This window comes from Myotis daubentonii, chromosome 18, assembly GCF_963259705.1.
Source record: "Myotis daubentonii chromosome 18, mMyoDau2.1, whole genome shotgun sequence".
Classification (NCBI taxonomy): Eukaryota; Metazoa; Chordata; class Mammalia; order Chiroptera; family Vespertilionidae; genus Myotis; species Myotis daubentonii.
The window spans coordinates 33,163,027-33,188,986 of record NC_081857.1 but is presented as its reverse complement, the minus strand read 5'-3'; the positions used below and the strand labels follow the sequence as shown (position 1 = coordinate 33,188,986).

Sequence of the window (25,960 nt, the reverse complement as noted above, 5' to 3'; positions counted from 1 at the left end):
AAATAGAGACATCCATGATGAGAGAGAATCATTGATCAGCTGCCTCCTGCACACCCCACACTGGGGTTTAAGCCCACAACCCGGGCATGTGCCCTGACCAGGAATCGAATGGTGAGCTCCTGGTTCATAGGTCGACACTCAACCACTGAGTGACACTGGCCGGGCCTCATTTCTAGCAAGTTCCCTGATCTGGCGCTGCTGCTGGTACAGGCTACCTACTGAAGCGTCCAGTGCCTGCCTTCCGCCTTCCTTCTGCTCTTGCATGCGGCCAGGGCAGCTGCCCCCAGGGCCATCCTCACAGTACCAGTGTTAGGAAAGCTAATGGATGCTTGGGAAGCTTTGGCATGTTGTCCCACTTGCAGTGATCATACAGTCTAATTTTTGAAGTCTATTCCCTAGGAAAATGCAACCTTGTCTTCACATCAGATTGCTCCTCTTAAGCCCTTTCGACTTCACAGTCAGAGCCACCACGGGGTGGGTTTCTGGTGTCCCAAATCGAACTTGGAGTTCATCTTCCCACAGAAACAATTTTATGAATGGTGTTTAGGTAGAGCTGAAATGGGATATTAAAACCATTCTCCAGGAATACTGTGGGCTCAACGAGGCTTCCATGGGCTGCCTTCCAGGAGCTTAACCACCATTTAAAGAGTTGAGTCTGTGAGTTTCAGAAAACCAATTTTCAAACAAGCTCTTAGAACATAGCTTGTTAAGAACTGCCTATAACTGGAACATTTGGTCCATTTTGTTTACCGTTATTTTGCCCTTTACATTTGGAGCCAAAGTGGGGGGAAAAGATTTGTCATTCATTCTGCTAACATTTATTAGGTGCTCACAATGTACCTGGCACTGCTATGTTCTGGGGATGTAAAGATGAGAGAGACAGCCCTGGCCTAGAGGAGCTCGTATTCTAGGTGGGAAAATATTTACTAAGCAAATAAGACAGTATTTACCAAGTTACCAGTGCGATATGTGCAGTAATGAGGAGCTGGTGAAGAAGGGGTCTGTTCTGCTTGGGGAAAGAGAGGGAGGGAGGCCAGGGATCCCTGGGAGAGGGAGAGGGAGGGAGGAGGGAGGGAGGGAGCGAAGGGTCCTTGGAAAAGGGGGGGAATCTCTGGGAGAGGGAGAGGGAGGGGAAGGAGGGAGGGGAGGAGAGAGAGAGCTCTGGAGATCAGGATTCTGGTCCCAGCTGCTGTGTGCCCTTGGCCTTTTGGTAAACCTCTCTGTGGCACACTTTCCCCTTCTGAGAAGTGTGTGGGTGGAGGGGAGGTGTTGGTGGGAGTGAGGGTTCCTCAAGGCCAGGCCAAGCCAACCTTGAAGTCAGGAAATTCTATCTGGGTGCAGCCCCGCATGAAGGAAGGAGACAGACTGGATGGGAGCTCGGGTCCAGACCTTGCCTGTCCTTCCCTGGGAAGTGGGGCCAGTGATTCCGATTCATCGCCTGAGATGAGGTCTGAGCAAGTGCCAGGGAAGTTCTGATAGTGGACGCGCCCCCAAGAAGGGAAAGACTTGTGTGAAAGCATTTCATCAGCTGATGGAAGGACAGCACAGGCACCCAGGAAAAAGGTGCCCAGCTCTTAATATTTGGAAGTGGCTTAAAAAGTCTCTAGGAAACTTTTAAAACTCAAGTTTATTCCTTTTAAATTCTTTCACTCGCCTAACAATTGGTACCAAGTGCTTATCACCTAGGCCCATGGTTGGCAAACTGCAGCTCACGAGCCACATGCGGCTCTTTGGCCCCTTGAGTGTGGCTCTTCCATAAAATACCACGTGCAGGCACGCACGTACAGTGTGATGGAAACTTCGTGGCCCATGTGCAGAAGTCAGTATTTTGTGGAAGAGCCACACTCAAGGGGCCAAAGAGCTGCATGTGGCTCGCGAGCCGCAGTTTGCCGAGCTGCAGTTTGCTGACCACTGACCTAGGCCCTTAAGAAAATCACAGTCTAGCCCTGACCGGTTTGGCTCAGTGGCTAGAGCGTCGGCCTGCAGACTGAAGGGGAGGTGTTGGTTTGATTCCGGTCAAGGGCTGTACCTTGGTTGCAGGCACAGCCTCAGTAGGGAGTGTGCAGGAGCAGCTGATCAATGTTTCTAACTCTCTTTCCCTCTCCCTCTCCCTTCCTTTCTGTAAAAAGTCAATAAAATATATTTTTTTAAAAAGAAAATCACAGTCTTTAAAAAAAAAGATAAGTTCCCCCCTTTTAAAAAACAATCTTTCCTTCCGTTTTAATTGTTGACCTATAAATTATTTCTTCTTTGGGGGCCATATATGACCTGCTTTCTCTTATACCGAATTAATATTTACTATATTGATTCCCAGATCTGAGCATCTGGTTTCATTTCTAAGCAGAAACAAACCCATTTTTCTCGGTGCTGAGTCAGCACTTTCTCTCCAGACCCTGGGCTCCTGTACTTTCTGGAAGAAAGAGCTGACTGCGGCAGAACAACGCTAAGCCACAGCCAAAACAAGCTTCAAAGACACAGCACCTGGGTCCTCCCGGCTGAAGTGCTGTTTTGCTATACAGGGTCGCCTCTATTTCAGCTCTTAAATCACTAATTGGTAGTGCACACATTTTAAAGAGTTTTGAGGAGATATTCGGGGAGCCTAGGATTGAAATAGTTGGGTGACATAAAGGATAGAATTGAGAATGCTAACAGAGAGCTATGGAATGAGAGTGTTAAGCTGTATACTTTATTTACACACAGAATAACTAGACTTACAGAAAGACTTTCATCCCAACTCGTTGATACTATTATTGTTGATTACTTAAAAAATATTTTTTGATTGATTTCAGAGAGAGGAAGAAGAGGGAGAGAGAGAAACATCAATGATGAGAGAGAATCACCTATTGGCTGCCTCCTGCATGCCCTCTTACTGGGGATCAAGCTGGCAACCCAGGCCTGTGCCCTGACCAGGAATTGAACCGTGACCTCCTGGTTCATAGGCTGACACTCAACCACTAAGCCACACTGGCCAGGCTGATTACTCCTTTATCACAATCTGTGATAATATGCCATTCATAGGACCAGTTGGACATAGTAATTGTTCAGCCAAGTTTTTGGTTTACCTTTGACTGGGGTTGAGACAGGTGTGATGAACAACTGGCGTTGCAGCTGGATGGAAGCAGGATTCTGTAATGAGTCTTGAAATCTCTTGTTGATGTCTGGTTCCCACCGTCACTGAGTTTCAAAGCTAGTAGGCAGCCTCCTTTTAATGTATTTTATTCACTAGCGATTAAAGACAGAAGCTCTATTTAGTTAATCACAAAAACTATTTTTTTCCATAATTAGCAACTTGGGATTTTTCAATTGTAGTTAGGTGCAGTAGTTAAAATTAAGATAATTTTGATTTTTACATATGCACTGTCCCTTCAGACAGGAGGAGTTTTAGCTACATCTGCCGGATTGATCAGTATGCTCTCCCTTTGATTCGCACACCCACCCTCTCTTCTGGAACAGTTCAAATCCCAGGGCTGCAGCTGCCCATTGGGAGTGCTAGTCCTGTCACAAAATGAGCCAATCACTGTACTGGTTGGAAGTGGCATTTGTTAAGGAAATACACCTGAAATAAAAATGAAGCCCTGTTTTGTGAAAATGCCCCTTTTTTACCCTGTGATGGGGTTGTAGGTTGATGCTCCAGGCTTCCCATGAGTGAATGAATGCCTGTGGCTAGTCCTAAAGCTGTTTTCTTTGTGGTTTGCCTCCTGTCCACTAGGAAGCCCAGGCTCCCCCCCCCTCCCCCAACTCCAGTGCTTTTGAACACAGAACCCCCATCCTCCCCACATCCGAACTCCACATTCCAGCCCTGTGATTTCATGGTACCAGGCGTATCTCCCCCACCATGCCGCGGGGCCGCCTGCTGACTCTTCCCCGGGAACAGACGCGAACATAAACTCACCGCAGAAGAGCAGGATGCTCTCTGTATATTTTTAAGACCAAAAATCCAGTTCTCATTTCCAGGCTGTATTTGCTTAATGGCTGCTTGAACATTGAACGAAACATTTCTTGATAACATCATTCCCTTTGCGTGGACACAGAAAATCACAGAAACTAGAGAGTGAAAAAGATGTATTAGATCCTCTTCGGGCCGTTCCCACTGGTCACAATTCCTTTTCCCCTCTGTCTGTCCTCTGGTGCTTTCTCTTCTAGTTCCCTCAAGAATTAGTTTCTCCATTTCTCCTAGGGAGTAATTCCTTAGTTTGACCATGGAGGCATTGATGTGGAAATATTCCTACTCTTTTTTTTTTCCAGATTGATATTCCTAGTCGTCATAACTCTTTACATTAACATAAAGAGTCTCTCTTCATCCTAGGTCAAGTATTTCTGGATGGTATTTTTTCTCTCTCTCCTATTTATTAAATTCAGAGCTTGTTTTTCTGCTTTGCTTTCTCCCTTCATCAATCAGTCCCTAACGCCCATTAATCATTTTTACCTCACTGAAAGCTCCCTTTGCTTATTCCCATATCAGGAACCCAGGGCTGGTTAAGGTCTCAAGGTATTGGAGGAAGCCTCAGTGATAGGTGCTTATTCTATGCTAACTCCTCTCTCTTTCTCTCTCCATCTCTTCCTCCCTCTCTCTAGGACCCCTCCCCTCCTTTCTTTCTCTCTCCCTCCCTCTTTCTCTGCTCCCTGAGCCTCAGTTCTCAACTACAAATTATTTCTAAATTATGATTTGGGGAGTTAGTCATTTGCAGGCCTGTTGTGTGTGTGTGTGTGTGTGTGTGTGTGTGTGTGTGTGTGTGTTTCATTGGTAAGGTATATTTGTTTGCAGTTACTTCAAGATATATTTCATATCCTCAGAGTCAAAAATCTTTGAGGTCTCCTGAGTGCTTAGATCAAGTGCAACTCTGGACCTATAACATGGCATTCTACTTTAGGGCTGTCATCTCAGGAGCAGAGAGAAAAGTGAGCAGCTATGGGGAAAACAGACCATATTTGTCGTGTTTGGAATTCCTGGGGATGGGAAAGGCAAATGTAAGTAGCCTTGGCTCTCACGTCTATGGCAGGTATAAAGATAAGGACTTTTTTGATGTTACTTTTTTAAAAGTTCAGCTCTGTTGAGGTATAGTTGATAAATGGAGTTGTAAGATATTTAAAGTGAGCATGGAGATAATACGATATAATTGTGAAAGGATTCCCCCCCATACAGTTGAGTAACATATCCATCATCTCACATATTTATGTTATTTGTCTGTTTTTTGTGGGTTTGCTTTTGTTGTTGTTTTGGTAAGAACATTTAACTTCTGGTCTCTTAGCAAATTGCAATTACACAACACAAGGTTATCAACTACAGCCCCAGGGTTTTACCTTAAACACTCATATGCTAAGTGTTTCCTGTATTGGAGGACCCACCGTATATAGATGTTGGTTCTCCTCAAAGCAATCTGTAGACTCAACGTAATTTGATCAAAAACCCCAACAATTTTTCTTTTCTCTTGGAATTTGACAAAATGATTCTAAAATCATCTTGAGTCATAAGTGTAAAAGGGCCCTAGCCGGCTTGGCTCAGTGGATAGAGCGTCGGCCTGCAGACTGAAGGGTCCCAGGTTCGATTCTGGCCAAGGGCACGTGCCTGGGTTGCGGGCTCAATCCCCAGTGGGGGTGTGCAGGAGGCAGCCGATCAATGATTCTCTCTCATCATTGATGTTTCTATCTCTCTCTCCTTCTCCCTTCCTCTCTGAAACCAATAAAGAAATATATTTTTTAAAAAAATAAGTGTAAAAGGGCCAACAATGGGTAACTTCTTTTGAAGAAATAAAAAACCAAGTGTGATTTACCAAAGTAAAAAGAAGCTGAAGCACAAAAAAGTTAAGTAACTTTATCAAGAGGTAATATTAGAAATAGAGTGTAGGTTTCCAAATTTCTAGCCCAAGATCCTGCACACTTAATTATATTAATTATATAATTAACTACACTTAATATATATTTAATTATATAATATTGCTGATATTACATCAGCAATTATTGTTGGAGAAAACTGAATTAAGTAAGTAGTAGCCTTTACCCCTAATCTATGGCCTTCATTGCCTTTACTTCAAAAATGAATGAAATCACATGAAAAACCCATGAAGTCCCTTTACTTTCCAATGAAATTTGATTCTACGTCTGAAGTCTTTCTCACTGGATCCACAGTCATCTTTGCTTTCTGTGAACTCCCGCCTGTACCCCACTATTTATCTTTCCAAACTGATCAAGGTCATGTGGCCACATTGTACTCTTAGTAGTATCTTTTCATAAACATATCCTCTCTCTCCAATTAGATTGCATTCTCTTGGGGAATGCAACCCTTTTCGCATGCATCTTTGTAAGTTTTTGAGTCCAAAAAACCCCATGTTTTATTTATTTTTCAAAATATATTTTTATTGATTTCAGAGAGCAAGGGAGAGGGAGAAAGAAATGGAAACATCAGTGATGACAGAGAATCATTGATCAGCTGCCTCTGGCACGCCCCACACTGGGGATCAAGGCTGAAACCCAGACATGTGCCCTGACCGGGAATCGAACCATGACCTCCTGATTCATAGTTCGATGCTCCACCACTGAGATACGCCTGCTGGGCAAACCCCACATTTCAAATATAATTTTCTGTCCCTAATAGCACCTAACGCTGTGCTTTGCACAGAGTAGGCACAAAGCAAACGCATAAGAATGATGACTCTCAGATTGCAGTTTAAAAAAATAAGCCTAGCCATTGTAGCTGTGGTAACCTGGATATAGGATTCGTGGACTCTACCCCAGAAGCAAATATGTCTGTTTTCCTCTGTTCCAGAAAGATGCTGTGAGGCGAGTATTCTCTGGCATTCAGCCCACAGGAACCCCCCACCTGGGCAATTACCTGGGGGCCATTGAGAGCTGGGTGAGCTTGCAGAACGAGCCCGGCTCCGTGCTGTACAGCATCGTTGACCTGCACTCCATCACTGCCCCCCAAGACCCAGCGGTCCTGCGCCAGAGCACCTTGGACATGACTGCGGCTCTCCTGGCCTGTGGCCTAAACCCAGAGAAGAGCATCCTTTTCCAGCAGTCCCAGGTCAGCTTCTCAGATGGGAACCCAGAACACTTCCATTTTCAGATTCTTTGAGGAAATTTTTGAATGGGTTTACCTAGCTCCAGTTTTTAGAAAATTGGTCAGGGGTGATTTCATGCAATGTGATTATTTCATTTAAATGTTTTTCTTGTGTTCATATCATTAAGTAGCACTATAATGCAGTAGTATTTTTTCAACTTTCCCCTACTACACATGGTAAGTGTAAAGTGCTTCATAAACCAAAAGTTGCATCTTATTAGTACTTCTGACCCTGGAATTGTTTTCTGTACTGGGTTGCATTCAAACTGATGACTTCATACTGTTGCCTAATCTCCTGGGGATGAAGGATAGAATTTAGCGACCAGTGGCTTACGTAACTCCAATGTTGCTTTATTGGGCATTGCATTTAGAAGGCCTATTGGATAAGTCCCATTGTTCATTCTTTGTATAATAGCTTTTGAAAAGATTTGAGAGAAGTAGCTGGGAAATTGAAAGGCAGTGTCCAATGACTTGAGTCCAAGCCAAGAAAGGCTTCAGAACGGAGCCAAAATATTGACTCATATCTTCATTGCGGACGAATCCGTTTACTCTTGGACAGGCAGATAGCCTGGCCTAGAGCTGGGTCCTTAAGTGATTCCCTAGCGAAAAAATATGAAGATGTTAAATAGATCATGGCCTCATTACACATCTGCTTTAACCTTATGGCAAAGCCCCAGCCAAGGAATGATATGTTTGGTGGCTATAAACCACCATCCCACATAGTAGCTCATCACCATTTTAATAGTATGACTAGAAACTGTGCTTGCCTCGTGCCCATGGCGTATTAAGTTTCATTTATTCGTGGGGGAGGGTGATAAGTTACTCCTCATGGTTTATCCTGAAACTGAAGGCTTTTGCTTCTTAGAGCCATTCTCATGCAGAAGTTTAATAAAATAAGTTAGTCTCCCTTTAGCAGCTATTATTTTAAACACCTGACCTCATGTTGGCAGTGTTCTGGAAGGTGAAAACATCATCATCGTTGTTCATATTTTATGCCTTGCAATATACAAATCAACAATTAACAGCTGTTTCCATCAACCTGTGGAGTGTCCAATAGTTGGGGATTGGAAAGAAAATACTCATAGCATTTTTAGATCTAGGAGAAAATATTGAAATTAATCTTTATTAGACAGCTAACCTTTTTAAGATTTATGAAGCCTTTTCATGAATATGCTCTCCCTTTTCATCCTCAAAATAGCATATAAGTCAGACATTACTGTTCTTTCACAGATGAATACATTAAGGTATTAAAAGAGTAAATAAATTAGAAAATACATTTAAATCCATCTCTGAGGGGTTCCTCATACTTAGTAAAATGCTTAACAAATGTATCTTCTTAAATTAGCTACCTGAGGCCATACAGCTAGTAGGTGGCAAATCTAGGACTTTTGTTCTCTCCAAGGTACCACTTCTGGAAAATACACTCATGGGAGAGAACCTTTTTCTGCCTCCACCAGCCCTTTGCCTCAGGAGCTGATGGCACACGGGCAGTGGAGAGCTAGACTGACCTCAAGGCTGTCATTATTTCTTGCCTGGACAGTTAAATTACCCTTTTACTCCTGTGTCAGTCTCAGAAATGGATAGTCCATTTCCCAAACTGTCACATGGTCATCTTTCTATTTAAAATGCATCGGCACCTCCCTTCCACCCTCGGGGTGAAACTCTAAACTCAGTTTAAGGAGAGCCCTTAGAATGAGGTCCCAAGAACACCAGGCCAGTGTTTCTTCCACTCCACCACTTTCAATTATCAGATTTTTTGTGTTCCTTCAGGCGATCTGATTAACTTTCACCAATAACTCTGTAAAGCAGAAACTGGAGTCTTTTCTCTGGTTTTATTTTTAGAAAATTTGATAAATCAATTCTTATAAAACACAACTTAGAGATCAGTTGTTTACATTCTAACAAGGATTTTGTTAGTTCCTTTATGTTGGTAATTTCACAGTGCATTTAATTGATCATTAAATATGTCACAGAGAAAATGGAATTTAGAAAACAATTGTACTTAAAGTGTTGGGATCTACTGCCAGTTAAAATTAGTTATACCTGATGAACAAAAATAGAACCAGAGACATAGAAGCATCGAACAGACTGTCCAACCTATGAGGGAAGGCAGGGAGTAAGGGGGTAAGAGATCACCAAAGGACTTGTATGCATGCAAATGAGCAAAACCAATGGACACAGACAGTAGGGGGTGAGGGCATGTGCTGGGGCGTGGGAGCTGCTGGGGAGAGGTCAATGGGGGAAAATGGAGACTCATGTAATACTTCAAACAATAAAGAATTTAAATTTAAAAAAAATTAGTAATAAACGAAAAAAAAAAAAGAAAAAGAAAAAGAAAAAAAAATTAGTTATACCTGTATTCTTTACCTACCCCCCCCCCCCGCACACACAATTATTTACAAGTAAAATTAAGAATTTGAAATTGTGAATTAGAGGAAAACATTTTTGTTTTATATAATGTACTCTTTTCACGTATGTCTGTTGTGTTAGGCAAAGTACATCCGGCTAAACAGAAAGGCTAGTTTCCCAGGTGCTACTGTTGTCTTCAGAGTACGTTCTAGTAACATTTGGAGTAGGAAAGAATTTAGCTAGGTTATAATGCTGATTTTACCAATAATTTTCATCTCCAATCCTTTGCATTCTTTCTCAGCGGTCTGACTGGAACAATTTAGGCTTATTGAAGGTTTTTCTCATTATTTTCCTTTTCTTTCTCTCCCACTGGCCTCTAGTCATGGTGCTTCCCCTAAAATATGTTTGCCATATGTGGGGAACTGTACAGTCTCTCTGAAAGGTGTGTGTGTGTGTGTGTGTGTGTGTGTGTGTGTGTGTGTGTGTAGGTGAGAGAGAGAGAGAGAGAGAGAGAGAGAGAGAGAGAGAGAGAGAGAGAGAGAGATTATCTATGTGTGTTTGGCAGAGGTTTTCATCTCAATGCCAAAGTCAATGGTCTTTTATTTCCAGCATGCTTGAGTGCAGATCCAATCTGATTCCCACAGCCGTCTGTGAGGTGTGCGTCTCCACAGCTTCAGCTGTTACTCTCCTTGCAGTGAATCACCCTGCAGATGGAAAATAAAAGCTGGAGACTGTAGCTTGGGGCATGCCTTCCTGCCAAGGCCAGGAGCAAAGGACAGTTTCAACTGTGAGACATCATGTTACAGAGGGTCCAAACAGTCCAGGGAAGAGTCGAGGGAGAATGGAATCTGTGGCTTTGGAATGTGGCCTCATTCGCTAATTAGAGTCATGTTGTGTTTCCCAGGAAATGAAAATCAATAATAAAGGAAAGGGAGCTATGGGGGAATCAGTTCCTGAATGAAGGCCCGTGGACCTGACTACATGAACCTTGGCTCACTGAATACAGACAGAAGTTATGCCTGACCCCTGGCCTCTTATCTGAGAGGTGTAACACTGTGGCCTAACCTTGGACAGAGAATCTCTTGTTTTCGCTGCTCCTAGTAAGAGCGGAAGCATATTTGAGTCCAGATTTTTATTTGTTGACCTCTCAAAGTGGTTAGACCATGTTCAACTCAGAACTGAAAAGAAGCAACCAAACATCTGACCGATGGATGGACTTGAGAGATCTATTTGTAAAACGGGCATCATCTTCCAAGTTTCCAGGGAGCGGCAAGGGCTCTAAGTGGCCCATGGCATAAATAAGAAAAAGTTGGACAGGGGGGTGAGGGCATGAGTTGGGGAGGTTGGGGGCGGGGGGGGGTTATGGTGGGATAAGGACACATATGTAATACCTTAATAAAAAAAAAAAGAAAAGAAAAAGTTGGGACGATTACCATATAACCAAACTCCTCATGTTATTTCCTTCTCTAGGAAGTTTGCAGGCAGTACCACTTTCCCCCCCAGATCTATGCTCCAGTGTGATTTGATGAGCAAGTTGTAGTGTTTGCACCTCCTCCATTCTGGGCCACAAGCCTGAACCTTACTGTGACACACTAGGCAAATTACTCAAGCTCTCTGAACCCCCTTTTTATGTCTGTAATGGGGTATTTAAATAATATGATGTATAATACCTAGCAGATGATAACTTCCTCTCATCCTACCCTACTACACACATACTGCCCACAACCCAGGCTCCTTGATTTATTTATAGGTGGAGTGGAATTGGAAGACGGAGTGGGGAGCGTGTGTCAAATTAATAACAGTGCCTCTCTGTCTACTCAATGATAAAAATATTTTTAAAAGGGTGTGATGTTTGTTTTGAATATTCAGAAAAATATAGTTTTTATTTGCATTTTCCTGATGATTACTGATGTTGAGCATCTTTTTGTATGCTTGTTGGCCATTTCTAGTGCTTCATTGGAGTAATGTCTGTTCAAGTCCTTTGCCCATTTTTTAATCAGGTTGTTTGTTTTTTTGTTTTAAGTCATAGGAGTTCTTTGTTTATTCTAACTCTCTTGCTCTTTTTCCTTCTAATTTGAAAATAGCATGTTCTAGATGGGGGTACTTCTTCAGTCTGGGTCCTGGAATGAGAAGGTATATAAAGCAGAGTTATAGCCCTGACTGGTTTGGCTCAGTGGATAGAGCATTGACCTGCAGACTGAAAGGTTCCAGGTTCGATTCCAGTCAAGGGCATGTACCTTGGTTGCGGGCACATCCCCAGTAGGAGGGTGTGCAGGAGGCAGCTGATTGATGTTTCTCTCTCATCGATGTTTCTAACTCTCTATTCCTCTCCCTTCCTCTCTGTAAAAAAACAATAAAATATATATTTTTTAAAAAAGGCAGAGTTATAGCCAGCTGGCAACTACCAGTATGTAATGTGAATGAGAAAGAAACCATTGTGGTAAGCCACTTATATTTGGGGTTGTTACCCAGCATAGTTTAATGCTATAGATAAAAAATATACAAATACACACATATACACAACAAGCAATAGAATTTAGAAGGAGGTAACTTTCAAGTCAGGAGCAGACTGGTAGAAGTTGTTTAGTCAGCTTTGGAAGTACAGGACTAAGAAAAAATATAGAAAGATCCAAATGTGTACTGAGGGATGTTCATTGGTGAACTAAGTACTGATGGAAGGCAGACTGGTTGAAGGGAGTGAATGAGAGTTTATCATTGATAACAGAGCTCTTTTAATTAAAATCAGATCCCCAAACAAGGTTCCTGTTAAGGGGATTTGTCATGGGCATGATAAGAGTCTAATAAAAATAACTTAGCATGAAATTACTAGTTTCCGAGAGGAAATGATAATTGAGAATTTGTGAGTCCGAACGGTTTTCCAGGTGTCCTAACCAAAACTTACAGGACCTGATTCCTGGGAAGATAACATTTATGGGAAATAGTAAAATTCCAAGGGACACTGAGGTTATCTTAGACATTTGATCCAGTATTAACTGAACCAATTAATTGCTTAAGTGGGTTTGATACCTAGCAACTATATCTTTTTGGAATCATGTTATTCTGTATGCTTTTTATTAATTGAATATTTTGGAAAAATTTTAAAAATGCATAAAATTGTATAACAAACATTCATGTTCCCAATACCAAGGATGAATATTGTTAACATTTTGTTATATTTGCTTGACTTCTTTATATTAAAATACTAGAGGCCCGATGCATGAAATTCGTGCAAGGGGCTCGGCCCTTGCAGCCCCGGCTTCCTTCAAAGGTTGTCTAGAAGGACGTGTGGCTATCTGGTCTAATTAGCATATTATGCTTTTATTATTATAGATAATTACAAGGTTGAGAGCCCCTTTAATTCTTTTCCTTGCTTATTCCCTTTGCCCCTCTTCCCTGCATTCCTTTTCTCTATCCCAAGGCAACCAAAATCTTGGATTTGATGTGTATCAATCTAGCCAGTTTTTCATACCTGTTTGTGTGTACAGTTCTATAAATAATATATAATATGTTGATTTGTGTGTGTGTGGTTTTTTTGTTTGTTTGTTTTTAAATATATTTTATTGATTTTTTACAGAGAGGAAGGGAGAGAGATAGAGTTAGAAACATCGATGAGAGAGAAACATCGATCAGCTGCCTCCTGCACATCTCCTATTGGGGATGTGCCCGCAACCCAGGTACATGCCCTTGACCAGAATCGAACCTGGGACCTTTCAGTCCGCAGGCCGACGCTCTATCCACTGAGCCAAACTGGTTTCGGCATGTGTGTGTGTTTTTAAGTACATAAGTGGTGTCACATTGTAGTGCCTTTTTGGAATTTTCTTTTTTCACACAGCACTATGTTTTTGTGATATATGTTTATACACACAAATCTAGCTCATTTCCTCTATTTGTTGTATAATATGCCATTATATAAATATGCTATATTTTATTTGGACATTACCGTGCAGGATTTTGAGCAGAGAAGTGACATGATGTATGTTTTAAGGGGTCAATTTGGCTGCTATGTTAAGAACAGACAGTTCGGGAGCTAGTGTGGAAGCAGGGAGACCAGTTAGGAAGGAATCTAGCTGAGACTTGATAGTACCTTAGACCAGAGGGGTAGCAGCAGCAGTGGTGAAAACTTGTAAGATTCTGAAGATATTTTGAAGGTAGATGCAACAAGATTGGCAGGTTGGTTAGATACAGAGTATGAGAGGAAAAGAGGAGTTTTTACCTAAGTAACTGCAAATATGAAGTTGCCACCAACAAAGGTGACAGCTGTGGATAGAGCAGGTCTGGGATGGACAATCAGGAGTTTGGTTTTGGAAGTGTTGAGTTGGAGATGCCATTAGATAGCCACAGAAAGATGCTGAATAGATAGCTGGATATATGAGTCTGGAGTTCAGTGAGAGGTCTGGCTGGAGTTATGAATTTCGAAGTCATCAGTCATACAGATTGCATTTACAGCCATGAGAGGAGATTAAATTGCAGAGTGAATGCCAAAAAGAATAGGAGTAAAGAAACAAGGACTAAAACCTGGGTGCCTGCAATTATAAGAGGTCAGGGAGATGAGTGGGAACCACACAAAGAGACTGAGGAGAGAAACTATTGAGATAATGAGAAGAACCAGAATGTAGTGTCTGAGAGCCAAGTCAAGAAAATGAATCATGGTGGAAGAAGTCATCAGTTGTGTCAAATGCTGCTAACTACGTCAAGTTGATGACAACTTGATACCATCTCCATTGCCGACAGTGATGAGTGGTCACAGAGTGGTAGAGGTGAAGACCTGGTTGGAATGGGTTTAAGGAGAAGGGGAGTCTCATCAAACACACTGGCAGCTCTGGCATCTTTCCGCCTGTGAATTGTCTTGGCACCCTTGTTGAAAATCAGTTGGCCATAGATGTATAGATTTATTTCTGGATTTTAAATTATATTCCATTGATCTATGTAGTCTAGCCTTATACCAGTACTACTTTGTCTAGATTATTGTGGTATTATTGATTGATTTTTGGATATTAAACCAAGCATGCATTTGTGGAATAAATTCTACTTGCTCAGATTGTATAATTTTTTATATATGTTGCTGGATTCATCTTAGTATTTTGGTGAGGATTTTTGCATCTATACTCACAAGGGGCATTGATCTATAGTTTTCTTTTGTTGTGATGTCCTTGCCTGCTTTGGTATCAAGGTAATACTGGCCACTTAGAATGGGTAGGAAGTGTGCCCTCCTTTTTCATTTTCTGGAAGAGATTAGTGAAGAATTGGTATTAATTTTTTTAACTGTTAGAATTCACTAATGAAATCCCCCACACCTGTGGTTCATTATTATGGTTTGTTTAGTGATTTTTTTGCAGTCGTTCTATAGTCTGTTTTCATTGGCATGTTTGGCCACCACAGTCTCCGCTGGGTTAGCTTGTGCTCAAGTACTGATTGAACAGAAATTTCCAAATGCCTTGATCCTATACTTTCAATCCTTGGCTGAGGGGCTTACACAGGACCTTAAAGTGAGACAGAGTTGAGCGAGTAGGGGTTTCTCAGGTCTTTGCTGGATATGTGCATAGCCCTGCACATGCATGTGGCTTTCTAGATGTCCGGGAGTATGTTAGGTCTTTTCAAAGCACTCAGTGGGCATATCATTTTGCAGCTTTTCTCTTTAAGTTGCTTGACCAGCCTCTTGTTTTCCCCGGCTGGTATTAGCACCTCGGCAGCTGCAATATTAAGTCTTTGCTGCTGATTATTTCTGAAAAACGTCCTAGGGATAGGGTTTTTCCAACAGAGTGAGCTCTAAGTCAGGTGAAATATCAGCAAACCCTGCACATGGGGCTTTTCCAGGGAGCTGTCAGGTCCAGTAGGACAGTTCTCTGGAGATGGGCCTCTATGAGGCACTCCAAACCCAGTCATCCCTTCCCGTGACAGGTAGGCTGCTGGTTTCCATGGCTACCACTGACCTGGAGAGAGGTGGATGGGAATAGAGCAGCGATTCTCAACCTGTGGGTCGCGACCCCTTTTGGGGTCAAACGACCCTATCATAGGGGTCGCCTAAGACCATCGGAAAACACATATATAATTACATATTGTTTTTGTGATTAATCACTATGCTTTAATTATGTTCAATTTGTAACAATGAAATTGGGGTTCACCACAACATGAGGAACTGTATTAAAGGGTCGCGGCATTAGGAAGGTTGAACCACTGGAATAGAGTGAGTTAAAATGCCACATAGCTCTCTGATTTTACTGAGATGCGGGTGTTTTTGTTAAAGAAATACTCTTCAGATTATTGCCACTGTGGGTTAATTTCCAGAGTTCAGAAAAAGTTGACTTTGACAATTTTTGCTAGTGTTCTCATTGCTTTTGTGAAGGAGCAGATTTTCAGGGGTTACTCAGCTATTCCAGAAGTCACTCCACCTTGTTTTAAGCAACAACAAGGTTTTCATTTGTTTTATTCAAGGTCCAATGTAGTTGGATTTACTAGCTACTTACCTATTGTCACAGACTGAACACACCCATGCGACTCATACCCAGAATGCTCTTCTTGTTCCTTTCTAGGCACTAACTATCCCTCTCCCAAGATAACATATTTTTTTAAATTAACATCATTTAAATTATTTAGCACATACTGTCTGGTGTATGGCTTCTTTCACTCAACATTGTGTTTCTGAGATTGACTTGTGTTGTTGAATGCAATTGTTCATTCTCATTGCGGTAACATTCCATTGTATGAATATACCACAAGTTATCCATTCTACATAGGTGGACATTTAGATAGCTTACAGTTGGGGCTGTCACATTTTATTCTTGTACATATATTTTTGAGAACATTCCTGTTAGATATATACCTAGAAATGGACTGCCTTGCTCATATGTTATATAAATGTTGAGTGTTAGTGGATACAGCTTTTAAAGGTGACGTGCTACCAGTTCACATCCCACAGCAGTGTATAAGAGTTCTACTTACTTAATATCCTTGCCATAGTAGGTATTATTCAGCCTTTTCACTTTAATCATTCTGATGTGTGTGTAGTGCTATCACAGTGATACCACTTTAATTTACAAGTAATGCATTTGGCCAGTTTTCATAGGGTTGTCTGCTTTTCTCTTATGAATTTGTAGGAGTTTTTTTACATATTCTGTACACCAATATATATAGGCTTGCAAATATCACCTCCTACTCTGTAACTTGCCTTTTTCCCCATTTAAATGGTGGTGTTGGATAAAGAAAAGTTGTCAATTTTAATGTGCTTTAATTTATCCAGATTTTTGCTTTGTGCTTAGTACTTTTTGGATCCTGTTAAAAAAATCTTTATTGGCCAAAGAAAATTAAAGATGCAACTGATTTAATTTTTCTGCAAAAAAATTTAAAGACCTGTTATTTAGGCAGAACACTTTAGTCTATCTTGAAGAATACCAATGTTTCCCAAAGAGTGTATTTTACAAATGATTGCCCTTTTTAATTCACAAAAACATCCCCAAAACATCAAGCCTTATATAACTCTATCCCAGAAGATCTTTTGTTCTTTCCTATCAAACCCAGCAATTCCGTTGAGTATATTTCTTATCCCATTTGTTTCTAATCACCCTGTCTTCTATTTTCAGAGATAATAGAGCCCATTAGATGTGAAGTCCTCTAACTTTCTGCTCTCTGATTCTATCCCACAAGATATAACCTCATCTTATATTATTTCCCCTCCTGTTTCTGTGGAAGATGTTCTGAAAAGTAGGTCTGTCCTTAGTTAAAAAACAAAAGAAAATTTTATTCTCTAAACCAGTGGTTCTCAACCTTGGCTGCACATTAGAATCACCTGAGAATCTTTTTAAAATCCTGATTTCTGGGCCTCATCCTCCAGAAATTCTGTTTCTTTGTTACTAATGTTGTGGCCCCACCCCATAACAAAGAAACAGAATTTCCGGAGGATGAGGCCCAGAAATCAGGATTTTAAAAAGATTCTCAGGTGATTCTAATGTGCAGCCAAGGTTGAGAACCACTGCTAACCCCTATTGGTTATTGCCATCTCTATCTACCCTTCCTTTAAAAAATGTTTCAGCCTGACCAGTGTGGCTGGGTTGGTTGAGCGTTGTCCTATGCACCGAGAAGTCGCCAGTTCGATTCCCAGTCAGGGCACATGCCTGGGTTGAGGGCTCGATCCCCAGTGGGGTGGGGGTGGGGGGGTGTGCAGGAGGCAGCCGGCCAATGATTCTGTCTCATCAGTGTTTCTCTCTTTTCCTCTCCTTTCCTCTCTCTATAAAATCAATAAAAACATTTTTTTAAAGAAAACATATCTTAGACATGTGGTAAAATTGCATAGAACTAAATATACCCACACAATGAGTGCATGTAAAATTGGTGTAATCTAAATAGGATGGATGGATGGTGTCAAATTCATTTTCCTGGCTGTGATAGTGAACTATAGTTACACAAGATGTTGCCATTGGGGAAACTGGGTGAAGGGTATACTGGATCTCTCTATGTTACTTCTTACAACTTGTGAATCATCTCAAAATAAAAAGTTAAAACAAAAGTCTTCCTATAAAGTATCCATAATAAGAACTACCATTTATTGAATGATTACTGTGTGCTAGATACACAGTTCTAAACCCTGGCAGGTGGATATTATCATTAACCTCCGTTTCTAAATGACGAAACTGAGGCACAGAGAGGTTAAGTCACTTACACAGGGTCCCCCAGCTAATTAGTGGCAGAACTTGCATTATGATCCTGGAGGCCTCACTCCCAAGAGAGAGCTCTTAACCACTCTGCCATACTCCTCCTACATCTGTCTTCAGATCCTGCCACCTCCTCACACTTCAACCCACCTCTCTGTACTTTAGCTTCCGTCCAGTCACTCCCTTGCAACTGCTTTTGCCCGGATTACCAAGTCTGTTGTTAACTAATGGATTCTCTTTGGTCCTCACCATTCTTTCTGCAGCCTTTTATGTTGCCCATACATTTCAGTATTTACTGAGCACCTGCAGTGTGTCAGACTCTTGTTTTACAGCAGCAAACAAAGCAGGCAGAACTGCTGTAACTGACGAATGCATGTGTGTTTACTGTTACGATTAGGGATCAGAACTTCAGTCAGTGCTGGCCACCTTACTGGTCCATGCTTTTGTTTTTCTGTGGCTAAAACAGATCATATTATTATTTTGTGGTTTCACAACATAACTCAAAACAGACTATATTTAAATACCATTTTCACTTTTCTCCAGATACAAATCTAAACTTTTCCAAGCAGTTGTCTTGAATATAAGTAAATGAAGAGGACCAAATCCTGAAGAGTACTACCCTTCTTATATAATTAGCAATAATAAATTGGGAAAATTAATTCTTTGACTTTTTTACCTACATTTTTATGTCTAAGAATAATTTGGATTACTTTTCTGCCCCCTTAGTTGGAAACGCCAGGAAGATCTCTGCAGAATATGAACGTCTCGTTCCATATGTCCAAATAAAAAGCTACTCCACGGGAAATACTTGACTTCATGGAGACCTGATGCTAGCTTTTTGCGTATCGCCAAAGCTGAGCACATGAGCCCGGATTGAAGGAGAGGGGTCATCTTGTCTCTTTCCACACGCCCATTGTTATTTTCTGTGTTGTCATTTCTTCCCCCAGTTCAGTAAAGAAACAGAAACCCTCTCCAACTTCTTCATGCCAAAAACCAGCTCTTATTGTATTACTTCTAATGGGAATGTGTTTTTGCTTGATGATTAAAAGCAACCAGAATCCTCTTGCTTCCTCCAGCGTCACTATTTCTGCCTGCTCGCTGTTTGTTTACGGCAGCAGTTAGCAATTTGCAGGGACAGTGCTGTCAAAGTCGCTGCCTCCGTGAAGCCTGAATGGCTCTTGGAAGAAAGATGACAGATTCGGCCCAGCAACTTGCAAAACTTGAAAAGCGATTCCTTGTCAAATACGTGAAAAACAACTCTCCCCTCTCCATGACTTGAGGGGAAAAATGAGAGACTAGCTTACGCCAGATGGTGATTCCTTGCTAGTTAAATAGGCCTGGGCTGATTCAGCCCCATTCCTTCATGTTCCTTTTGCAAAACCCACAAAGAACACATTTGGGGCCACTTTTCAGAGTTGGCAACAGTCTCTGCTTTTGAAGGAGATCATATGGACACAAATAAAGCCACAGTGGATGAAGGGCTCGGAATCCCCGGGGTCCAGAAACAAGATGCATGGGCCTGAGATTCCAGGTCATCAGTTAGAACCTGGCCTGGGCCCAAGAATCATCCCAATTGTAACCAGGTTTGGTTACTTGATTAAATTTGGTTGCAACAACAAAAAAATTGGGAAAATGTTATATTTTCTTATTGACTAGATCGCTTTTTTTTTTAATCCTCACCTAAGGACATGCTTTCATTGATTTTTATATAGAGAGGGAGAGAGAAAACCATTGATGTGAGAAACGTTGATTGGTTGCCCCCTGTACACACCCCAACCAGAGATCAAACCTGCAGCCTTAATGTGCATGGAAGGACACTCCTACCAACTGAGCCACCTGACCAGGGCTAGACCTCTTCTTTTACAAAAAGGAAAAAAAAAGAGGAAGAGGAGGAACACATAAAAACTATAGTTTGGAATGATAAAGTGATTACGAAATTTCAAATTGTTCTAGGTCTAAAGGATCAATCTTTTAAGTCCAGTACCTTTCTCTACCATTTACATGTAAGGTATCATAGCTGCTTTCATATATTTATTTTATTTTTAAAAAATATGTTTTTATTAATTTTAGAGATAGGGAGAGGGAAAGAGAGACAGAGAAACATTGATCAGCTGCCTCCTGCATGCCCCCTACTGGGGATCGAGCCCACAACCTGTGCATGTGCCCTGATAGGGAATGGAACTGGTGACCTTTTGGTGCATGGGATGATGCTCAACCCACTGAGCAACACCAGCCAGGATGCTTTCATATATTTAGACTTTATTTCTACTGGACTTGAACCTGTGTGTGTGTGTGTGTGTGTGTGTGTGTCTTAATAACATTGGCTTTTTAAAGATGGAACAGATGTCTCAAGACTTAATGAAATGCCCTCAAAACAGTCTTTCTAGGGATGTTGTAAAGAGGATTTAAACACTATACTAGCAATCATATTGTTTGGTTTTGAAGATTCTCCTTCACCTAAAATTCTGTGCAAGTCCCCTTCACCCGTCCTTTTTTAAAATTACCTTGATTTGGGGTATTTTCAGCCATTTAAGGTGACACCCGCCGTTTGTTTAGTTTTGTCATGTATGTAAGAAAGTACTGACCACCTTTGTTAATGTTCTATTTTATCTCTTTAGGTGGCTGAACACACACAATTAAGTTGGATCCTTACCTGCATGGTCAGACTACCCCGATTACAACATTTACACCAGTGGAAGGTAAATGCCAGTAATCTGATTAACAAACAGAAAGGAGTTCAGGGTCCGAATTAAAACTATCCCCCACCCTGCCCCACCCCACCTCCCGCCCCCCGCTTATTTCTGTGGTTGGCTCTGGGAATCCCAAGTTGACTGCCTTCCTGGTCTGCTACTCACTAGTGACTAGAAAAGCTATGTTTAAACTCTGTGCCTCAGGGTATTAAATGGAAATGAAAAGGGTTCCCTAAGATTCCTTCCAACTTAAAAACTGGATCAAAATATCCAATATACTTGATTTTATCTGTGTATGGCTGAATCAAGGGCCCTTTGGATAGACTTGGTAATGACCTTGAAGCTACCACATTGTACTCAACAATCAAAATTTCTGGATTATGAGATTCTGAAGTTATCCCGTTGGCACTGGAATTACCTGGCAGTGAGGCAAGAATGTTTCTATTGTGGGGGGAAGAGACAGCCTATTTTATTTAATATTTAAACAAGTTGAGTCCAGGCAGCAGTTCAAACCCACAGATAAACTAAGGCTGTACTTTTTCTTAGAAGTTCAACTAAGAAAGGTAAATTGGATAATTCATAGTACTTTACTTCCATTTATTTTTGCAATTGGATAACCCAAGGGCAGATAGCCACTGACTCTGTCAAGGCTAATTCCAGTTTCAAGCTGCTCTCCAGCAAGATGGTTCAGCAGCCTCTGCATCCGCTGCAGAGATAAGCAGACAGAGCTTAAAAGTGACGGAGCTTAGGGAAGATGTTGATAATGCTGCAGCATCATTACCTGACAAGAGTTACCAACAAGATTGTGTAATGCTTTGGTTTTAGGCCAGGCTTTTCCCAGTTGATATAAGTCGTCTAGCACTCAATGGAATGCTGAAATCCTCTTTATAAGAACTGAATACTAATTTCATGGGAAATGTCCCTACTTTACAATAGTGTCTAAGGGCCTCCTGGTAACACATCACAAGTGAATGCTCTGTTGATATCCTGGAGAAGCTTTCCCACAAGCCTGCAATTCCTGGTTTGTGGGGAAAACATGGATTTCAAGTGCCAGCCTTCACCTAGAGCATATTACTGCCTTCGGTGGTCATCTCTTCGTGAACAAATATTTGTGATGCTCCTGCAAGTCTCCTGCCACGCTAGGTGCTAGAGCCACAGCAGTCAATAAGGCAGGTGGAAACAGCCCCTTTCATGAGGCTTGTAGTTTGTTCGAGAAAAGGCAATTAAACAAGTAATCAGAAAGTGTGAAAGAGCCCACCAGCGTGGCTCAGTGGTTGAGCGCCAACCTATGAACCAGGAGGTCACGGTTCAATTCCTGGTTCAGGGCACATGCCCTGGTTGCAGACTCAGTCTCCAGTAGGGGGCATGCAGGAAGCAGCTGATCAATGATTCTCATCATTGCTGCTTCTATCTCTCACTCCCTCTCCCTTCCTCTCTAAAATCAATAATAGATAGATAGGTAAGTAGGTAGGTAGATAGATAGATAGATAGATAGGCAGTGTGAAAGACAAAGAGGAAAGGTTCCAGTGCTGTGGCCGGATCTAAGAGCTCCTACCTTGGTTTTGATTGGCGCAGTGAGGGGTGGGACCATAGGGTAAAAAGGTGGGCTCAGGGCTGCTGAGGTCAGGGTTACTTGGAGGATTAATGAGATAATACAGATGTAAGGCATCTGGGGTTGATAATAGACACGCAATAAAATGTTAGTGCTCTCCACATCTTTCCCTTTTCTTTGTAATTTCAAGGTTCAGTATTCAAATATTAAAAGACTATAAATCTAATGCAGTGGCAATTTTAAACAACTGAGTTCTTTTCCCATTTGCTCATTTCCAAATTAAACTTTCATTATCTTTACCCAGTGATCATTGCCAACTGGCATTTATCATGGACTTTGTAAGAAGGAGATGCACTGAAGTTCAAACTTTCACATTTCCTTTGAGTGGCCTATATAACATTAGTTGCTATAAACAAGAAACTCCTGGTAATAACCAGAACAGTTAAGTTGGTAACTGAATTATGAGTGAGAAGCTTTTGCCTTTCAGACCCTGACTCAAGGAGTGTGTCCGCACGTTGGTGGGGGAAGCCCGAGTTGTGGGCCTTGTCGAGCTTGGTCCTTGGGATCATGCTAGTCCATGCATTTAAGTTGTTCAATTTATTCAGAAATAATAGGACCTCTGAGAAGTGGTTATTATTAACTAATCAAATGAGATTTATCTACACACCAAAATACCTAATTATCATTTTACATGTAATGATATGCAATTGCCAGTGAACTACACCACAGTATTCCCTGCTAATAAGTAGCCTTACTCAGAGAACCAAGTTACCCATCAGCACTATTTAGCCGCAGGAGGGAGCTGGTATCACTAGGGCTCATATTCAGTGGGTACACACTAGTAATTTATAGCTGGCACCCATTGCTCACCAGTTATTAAATATTTCTGATGTCACCTCTGGTGTTTCCATCAGCTTCCCCATTAAGGAAATAGTCTGGTCTATGCAATTTGTCCTGTTCATTGGAATCACTTTACTCTCACTGCTGTAGCACCTAAAGATCAATACAGGTAATTAGGACTGGGAGATTAAAATTTCTCTTCATTTCCTTTTTTAAATGCCATGATTTCCTTTGTAGTTGTTTCCTTAAATGCGATATTTTAAAATTGATTTTAGAGAGAAAGGGAGAAGGAGATAGAAACATCAATTATGAGAGAGAATCACTGATTGGCTGCCTCCTGCATGCCCCCCCTACTGGGGATTGAGCCTGCAACCCAGGCATGTGACCTGACTAGGAATCTAACTGTGACCTCCTGGTTCATAGGTTGACACTCAACCACTGGGCAATACCAGCCAGACTTAAATGTAATTTTAAGGAAACAGTCCAGTTTTGTTAACAGCACAGTGTGAGACTTTTGGGGAGGTTTCCCCAGATAAATAATAGACATTTGATGTTAACTCATGTTAGTTTATAGGCATTTAATTTCATGACATTTTCTGCCCTTGCCTGTGAAATCAGGAATTATCTGATTTGGAACCTTGAAAACTCTTATGCCCTTACTTTAATAAAATGGATGGGAAATAGTGGCAGTGGTGGAGAGGACTCACCTCGTTCCTGCCTAAGCCTGGGGCATGAAGACAAGCCACCAGAAGATGGCTAGAGTTGCTAGAAGGAACTGAGATGTAATGTCATTGCAGGCACCTTTAGATTGCTCTTTGCTTGCTTTAAAGATTTCTTAGTTTACAGTATAATTAGGTTCATGTCAGATTTCTTTCCCTCCTCTTTTCACCACCACAGGCAAAGAGTGCCAAGCAGAAGCACGATGGAACCGTGGGCCTGCTCACGTACCCGGTGCTCCAGGCAGCCGACGTCCTGCTGTACAAGTAAGGAGCGGAGTTCACCCCGTCTTACACATACGCATGCGTAAGAGGGTGTTTTATCCTGTCCCAGATATATTTGGTTCACAGGGAAAGGGGACATAGAAAGGATCAGACATGTGAATTAGTTCATCTATTCTCTAGTAACAGATACTAAATTATGGATGGATGTTCCATAATTTAGTATCTTCCCTAGGAGAACTAGACTCCTTTGCCTGTAAGTGTGGTAATAGCATGGAGATGACAGTATGTGTGCCTTGCGCAGTTATGATGGAAACAGCCAGAGAGCAGCTGCTTAGCTTTATAGATAAGGAATGTCCAGTATTACATGCAGGCTATTTAATTCTGATTTACATACATACATATATATGTGTGTGTGTGTGTGTGTGTATGTATATATGTGTGTGTGTGTATGTATATATATAGATAGACAGATATGTGTGTAATATATATATATATATGTATATATATTACACACATATCTATATATATAAAAGGCTAATATGCAAAGTGTCCCCTTGGGAGTTTGACCAGGAGTTCAGTCACTCGCTATGACATGTGCTGACCACCAGAGGGTGGCGCAGAACAAAGGAAGGGCCTTGCCAGCAGCCAGAAGACCCTGATCGGCCCTGATTGCCGGCCAGGCCTAGGGACCCTACCCGTGCACGAATTTCATGCACTGGGCCTCTAGAGTGTGTGTGTGTGTGTGTGTGTGTGTGTATGTGTGTGTGTGTGTGTGTATTGTGTGCCTTTGTTGTATTGACTTGAGTGCTGGGCTTCTGGTAGCATTTATTATTTATTATAAGTGACTTTTGGAAGTCTAGGATACTTTTCCCCAGGAATAGCAAGTGAGAGACTAATAAAGATCTGATAATTTCATTTGTAAGGGCTACTTGTTTCTACTTGTAAAAGACCTTCATTTCTTATCTGTAAAATAGGAATAATGATCACCCTGCACAGGATTATTAAAAGATTAACATGAACGATGGGCCAGGCAGTGCAGTGACTGGGAGCTCAATTATGATCAATGATGGGTATGTTTTTGATGATGACAGTCTTATATCTAATTTAATTTTCAAGGGCTACTTGTTTCTAGAGCAATGGGCTGAGATTTCTTGGCACCAGGATATGGGAGCACATGAGCATGGTGGGTTTCCTTAATCGTCCAAGAGCTGTAATGGGACAGTCCTCTGAGTTCAAAGCTGTGAAAAGGAGTAAAGTTTACCAGGAAGGATTGCCCTCCTTGCGATACCATGGCCCACAGCGTGGGAAAGAACTTTAGACAACCCCTTCTTCAATTCCCTTGCTTTACATGTGGCCCAATGAGGTTCAACAATTTTCCCAAAGCCATGCAGCCAGTCAGAGGACAGTGGAAGCTCAGCGCATGATTCTGGCTTCCCGAGGCCAGTGCTGACCGTCCTTCTAGCAATCATGTCAGGAGACAGGATCACCAGTGAGCAACCAGAACAATCCAAGAGCATGTATGCTGAAGTGATGATGGATCTATTTTTATCAATTGCCCAAAATGCAAAGGGCAGAATGAGAAAACACTACAGTTTTTATCATCTACAAAGTGGGTTAATGGGACATAGTTCAGAGGTTATTAAACAAATTCTGTATGAATTGAATCCTGTAGTACATAGTCAATGCAAACAGTTTAGGAGTACAAGAGCAACATTTGGAACGGCTGAAATTGGCAAAAATAGCTCCTTAAGATCCTCAAATCTGTATATGTTTATACATATAAATATATAAAAAATATCTATATATATTAAAGGCTAATGTGCAAAGTGTCCCCTCTGGAGTTCAACTGGGAGACCAGGAGTTCAATCGCTTGCTATGACATGCAC

The 25,960-nt window shown here is 41.5% G+C and overlaps 1 protein-coding gene across 5 annotated transcripts in view; it reads left to right on the top strand.

Annotated features, from left to right (window-relative positions):
- The window catches only part of WARS2 (tryptophanyl tRNA synthetase 2, mitochondrial), a 67,134-nt gene that overhangs the window by 25,301 nt on the left and 15,873 nt on the right, over window positions 1–25,960 (top strand). For 4 of the 5 annotated variants that reach the window (XM_059674067.1, XM_059674070.1, XM_059674068.1 and 1 more), the window contains 3 exons: window positions 6,764–7,021; window positions 20,670–20,750; window positions 24,031–24,116. In XM_059674067.1, coding sequence (XP_059530050.1) covers window positions 6,764–7,021; window positions 20,670–20,750; window positions 24,031–24,116 — 425 coding nt within the window. The remainder of the gene's footprint in view (window positions 1–6,763; window positions 7,022–20,669; window positions 20,751–24,030; window positions 24,117–25,960) is intronic. The other variant, XM_059674069.1, reaches the window with a different exon arrangement.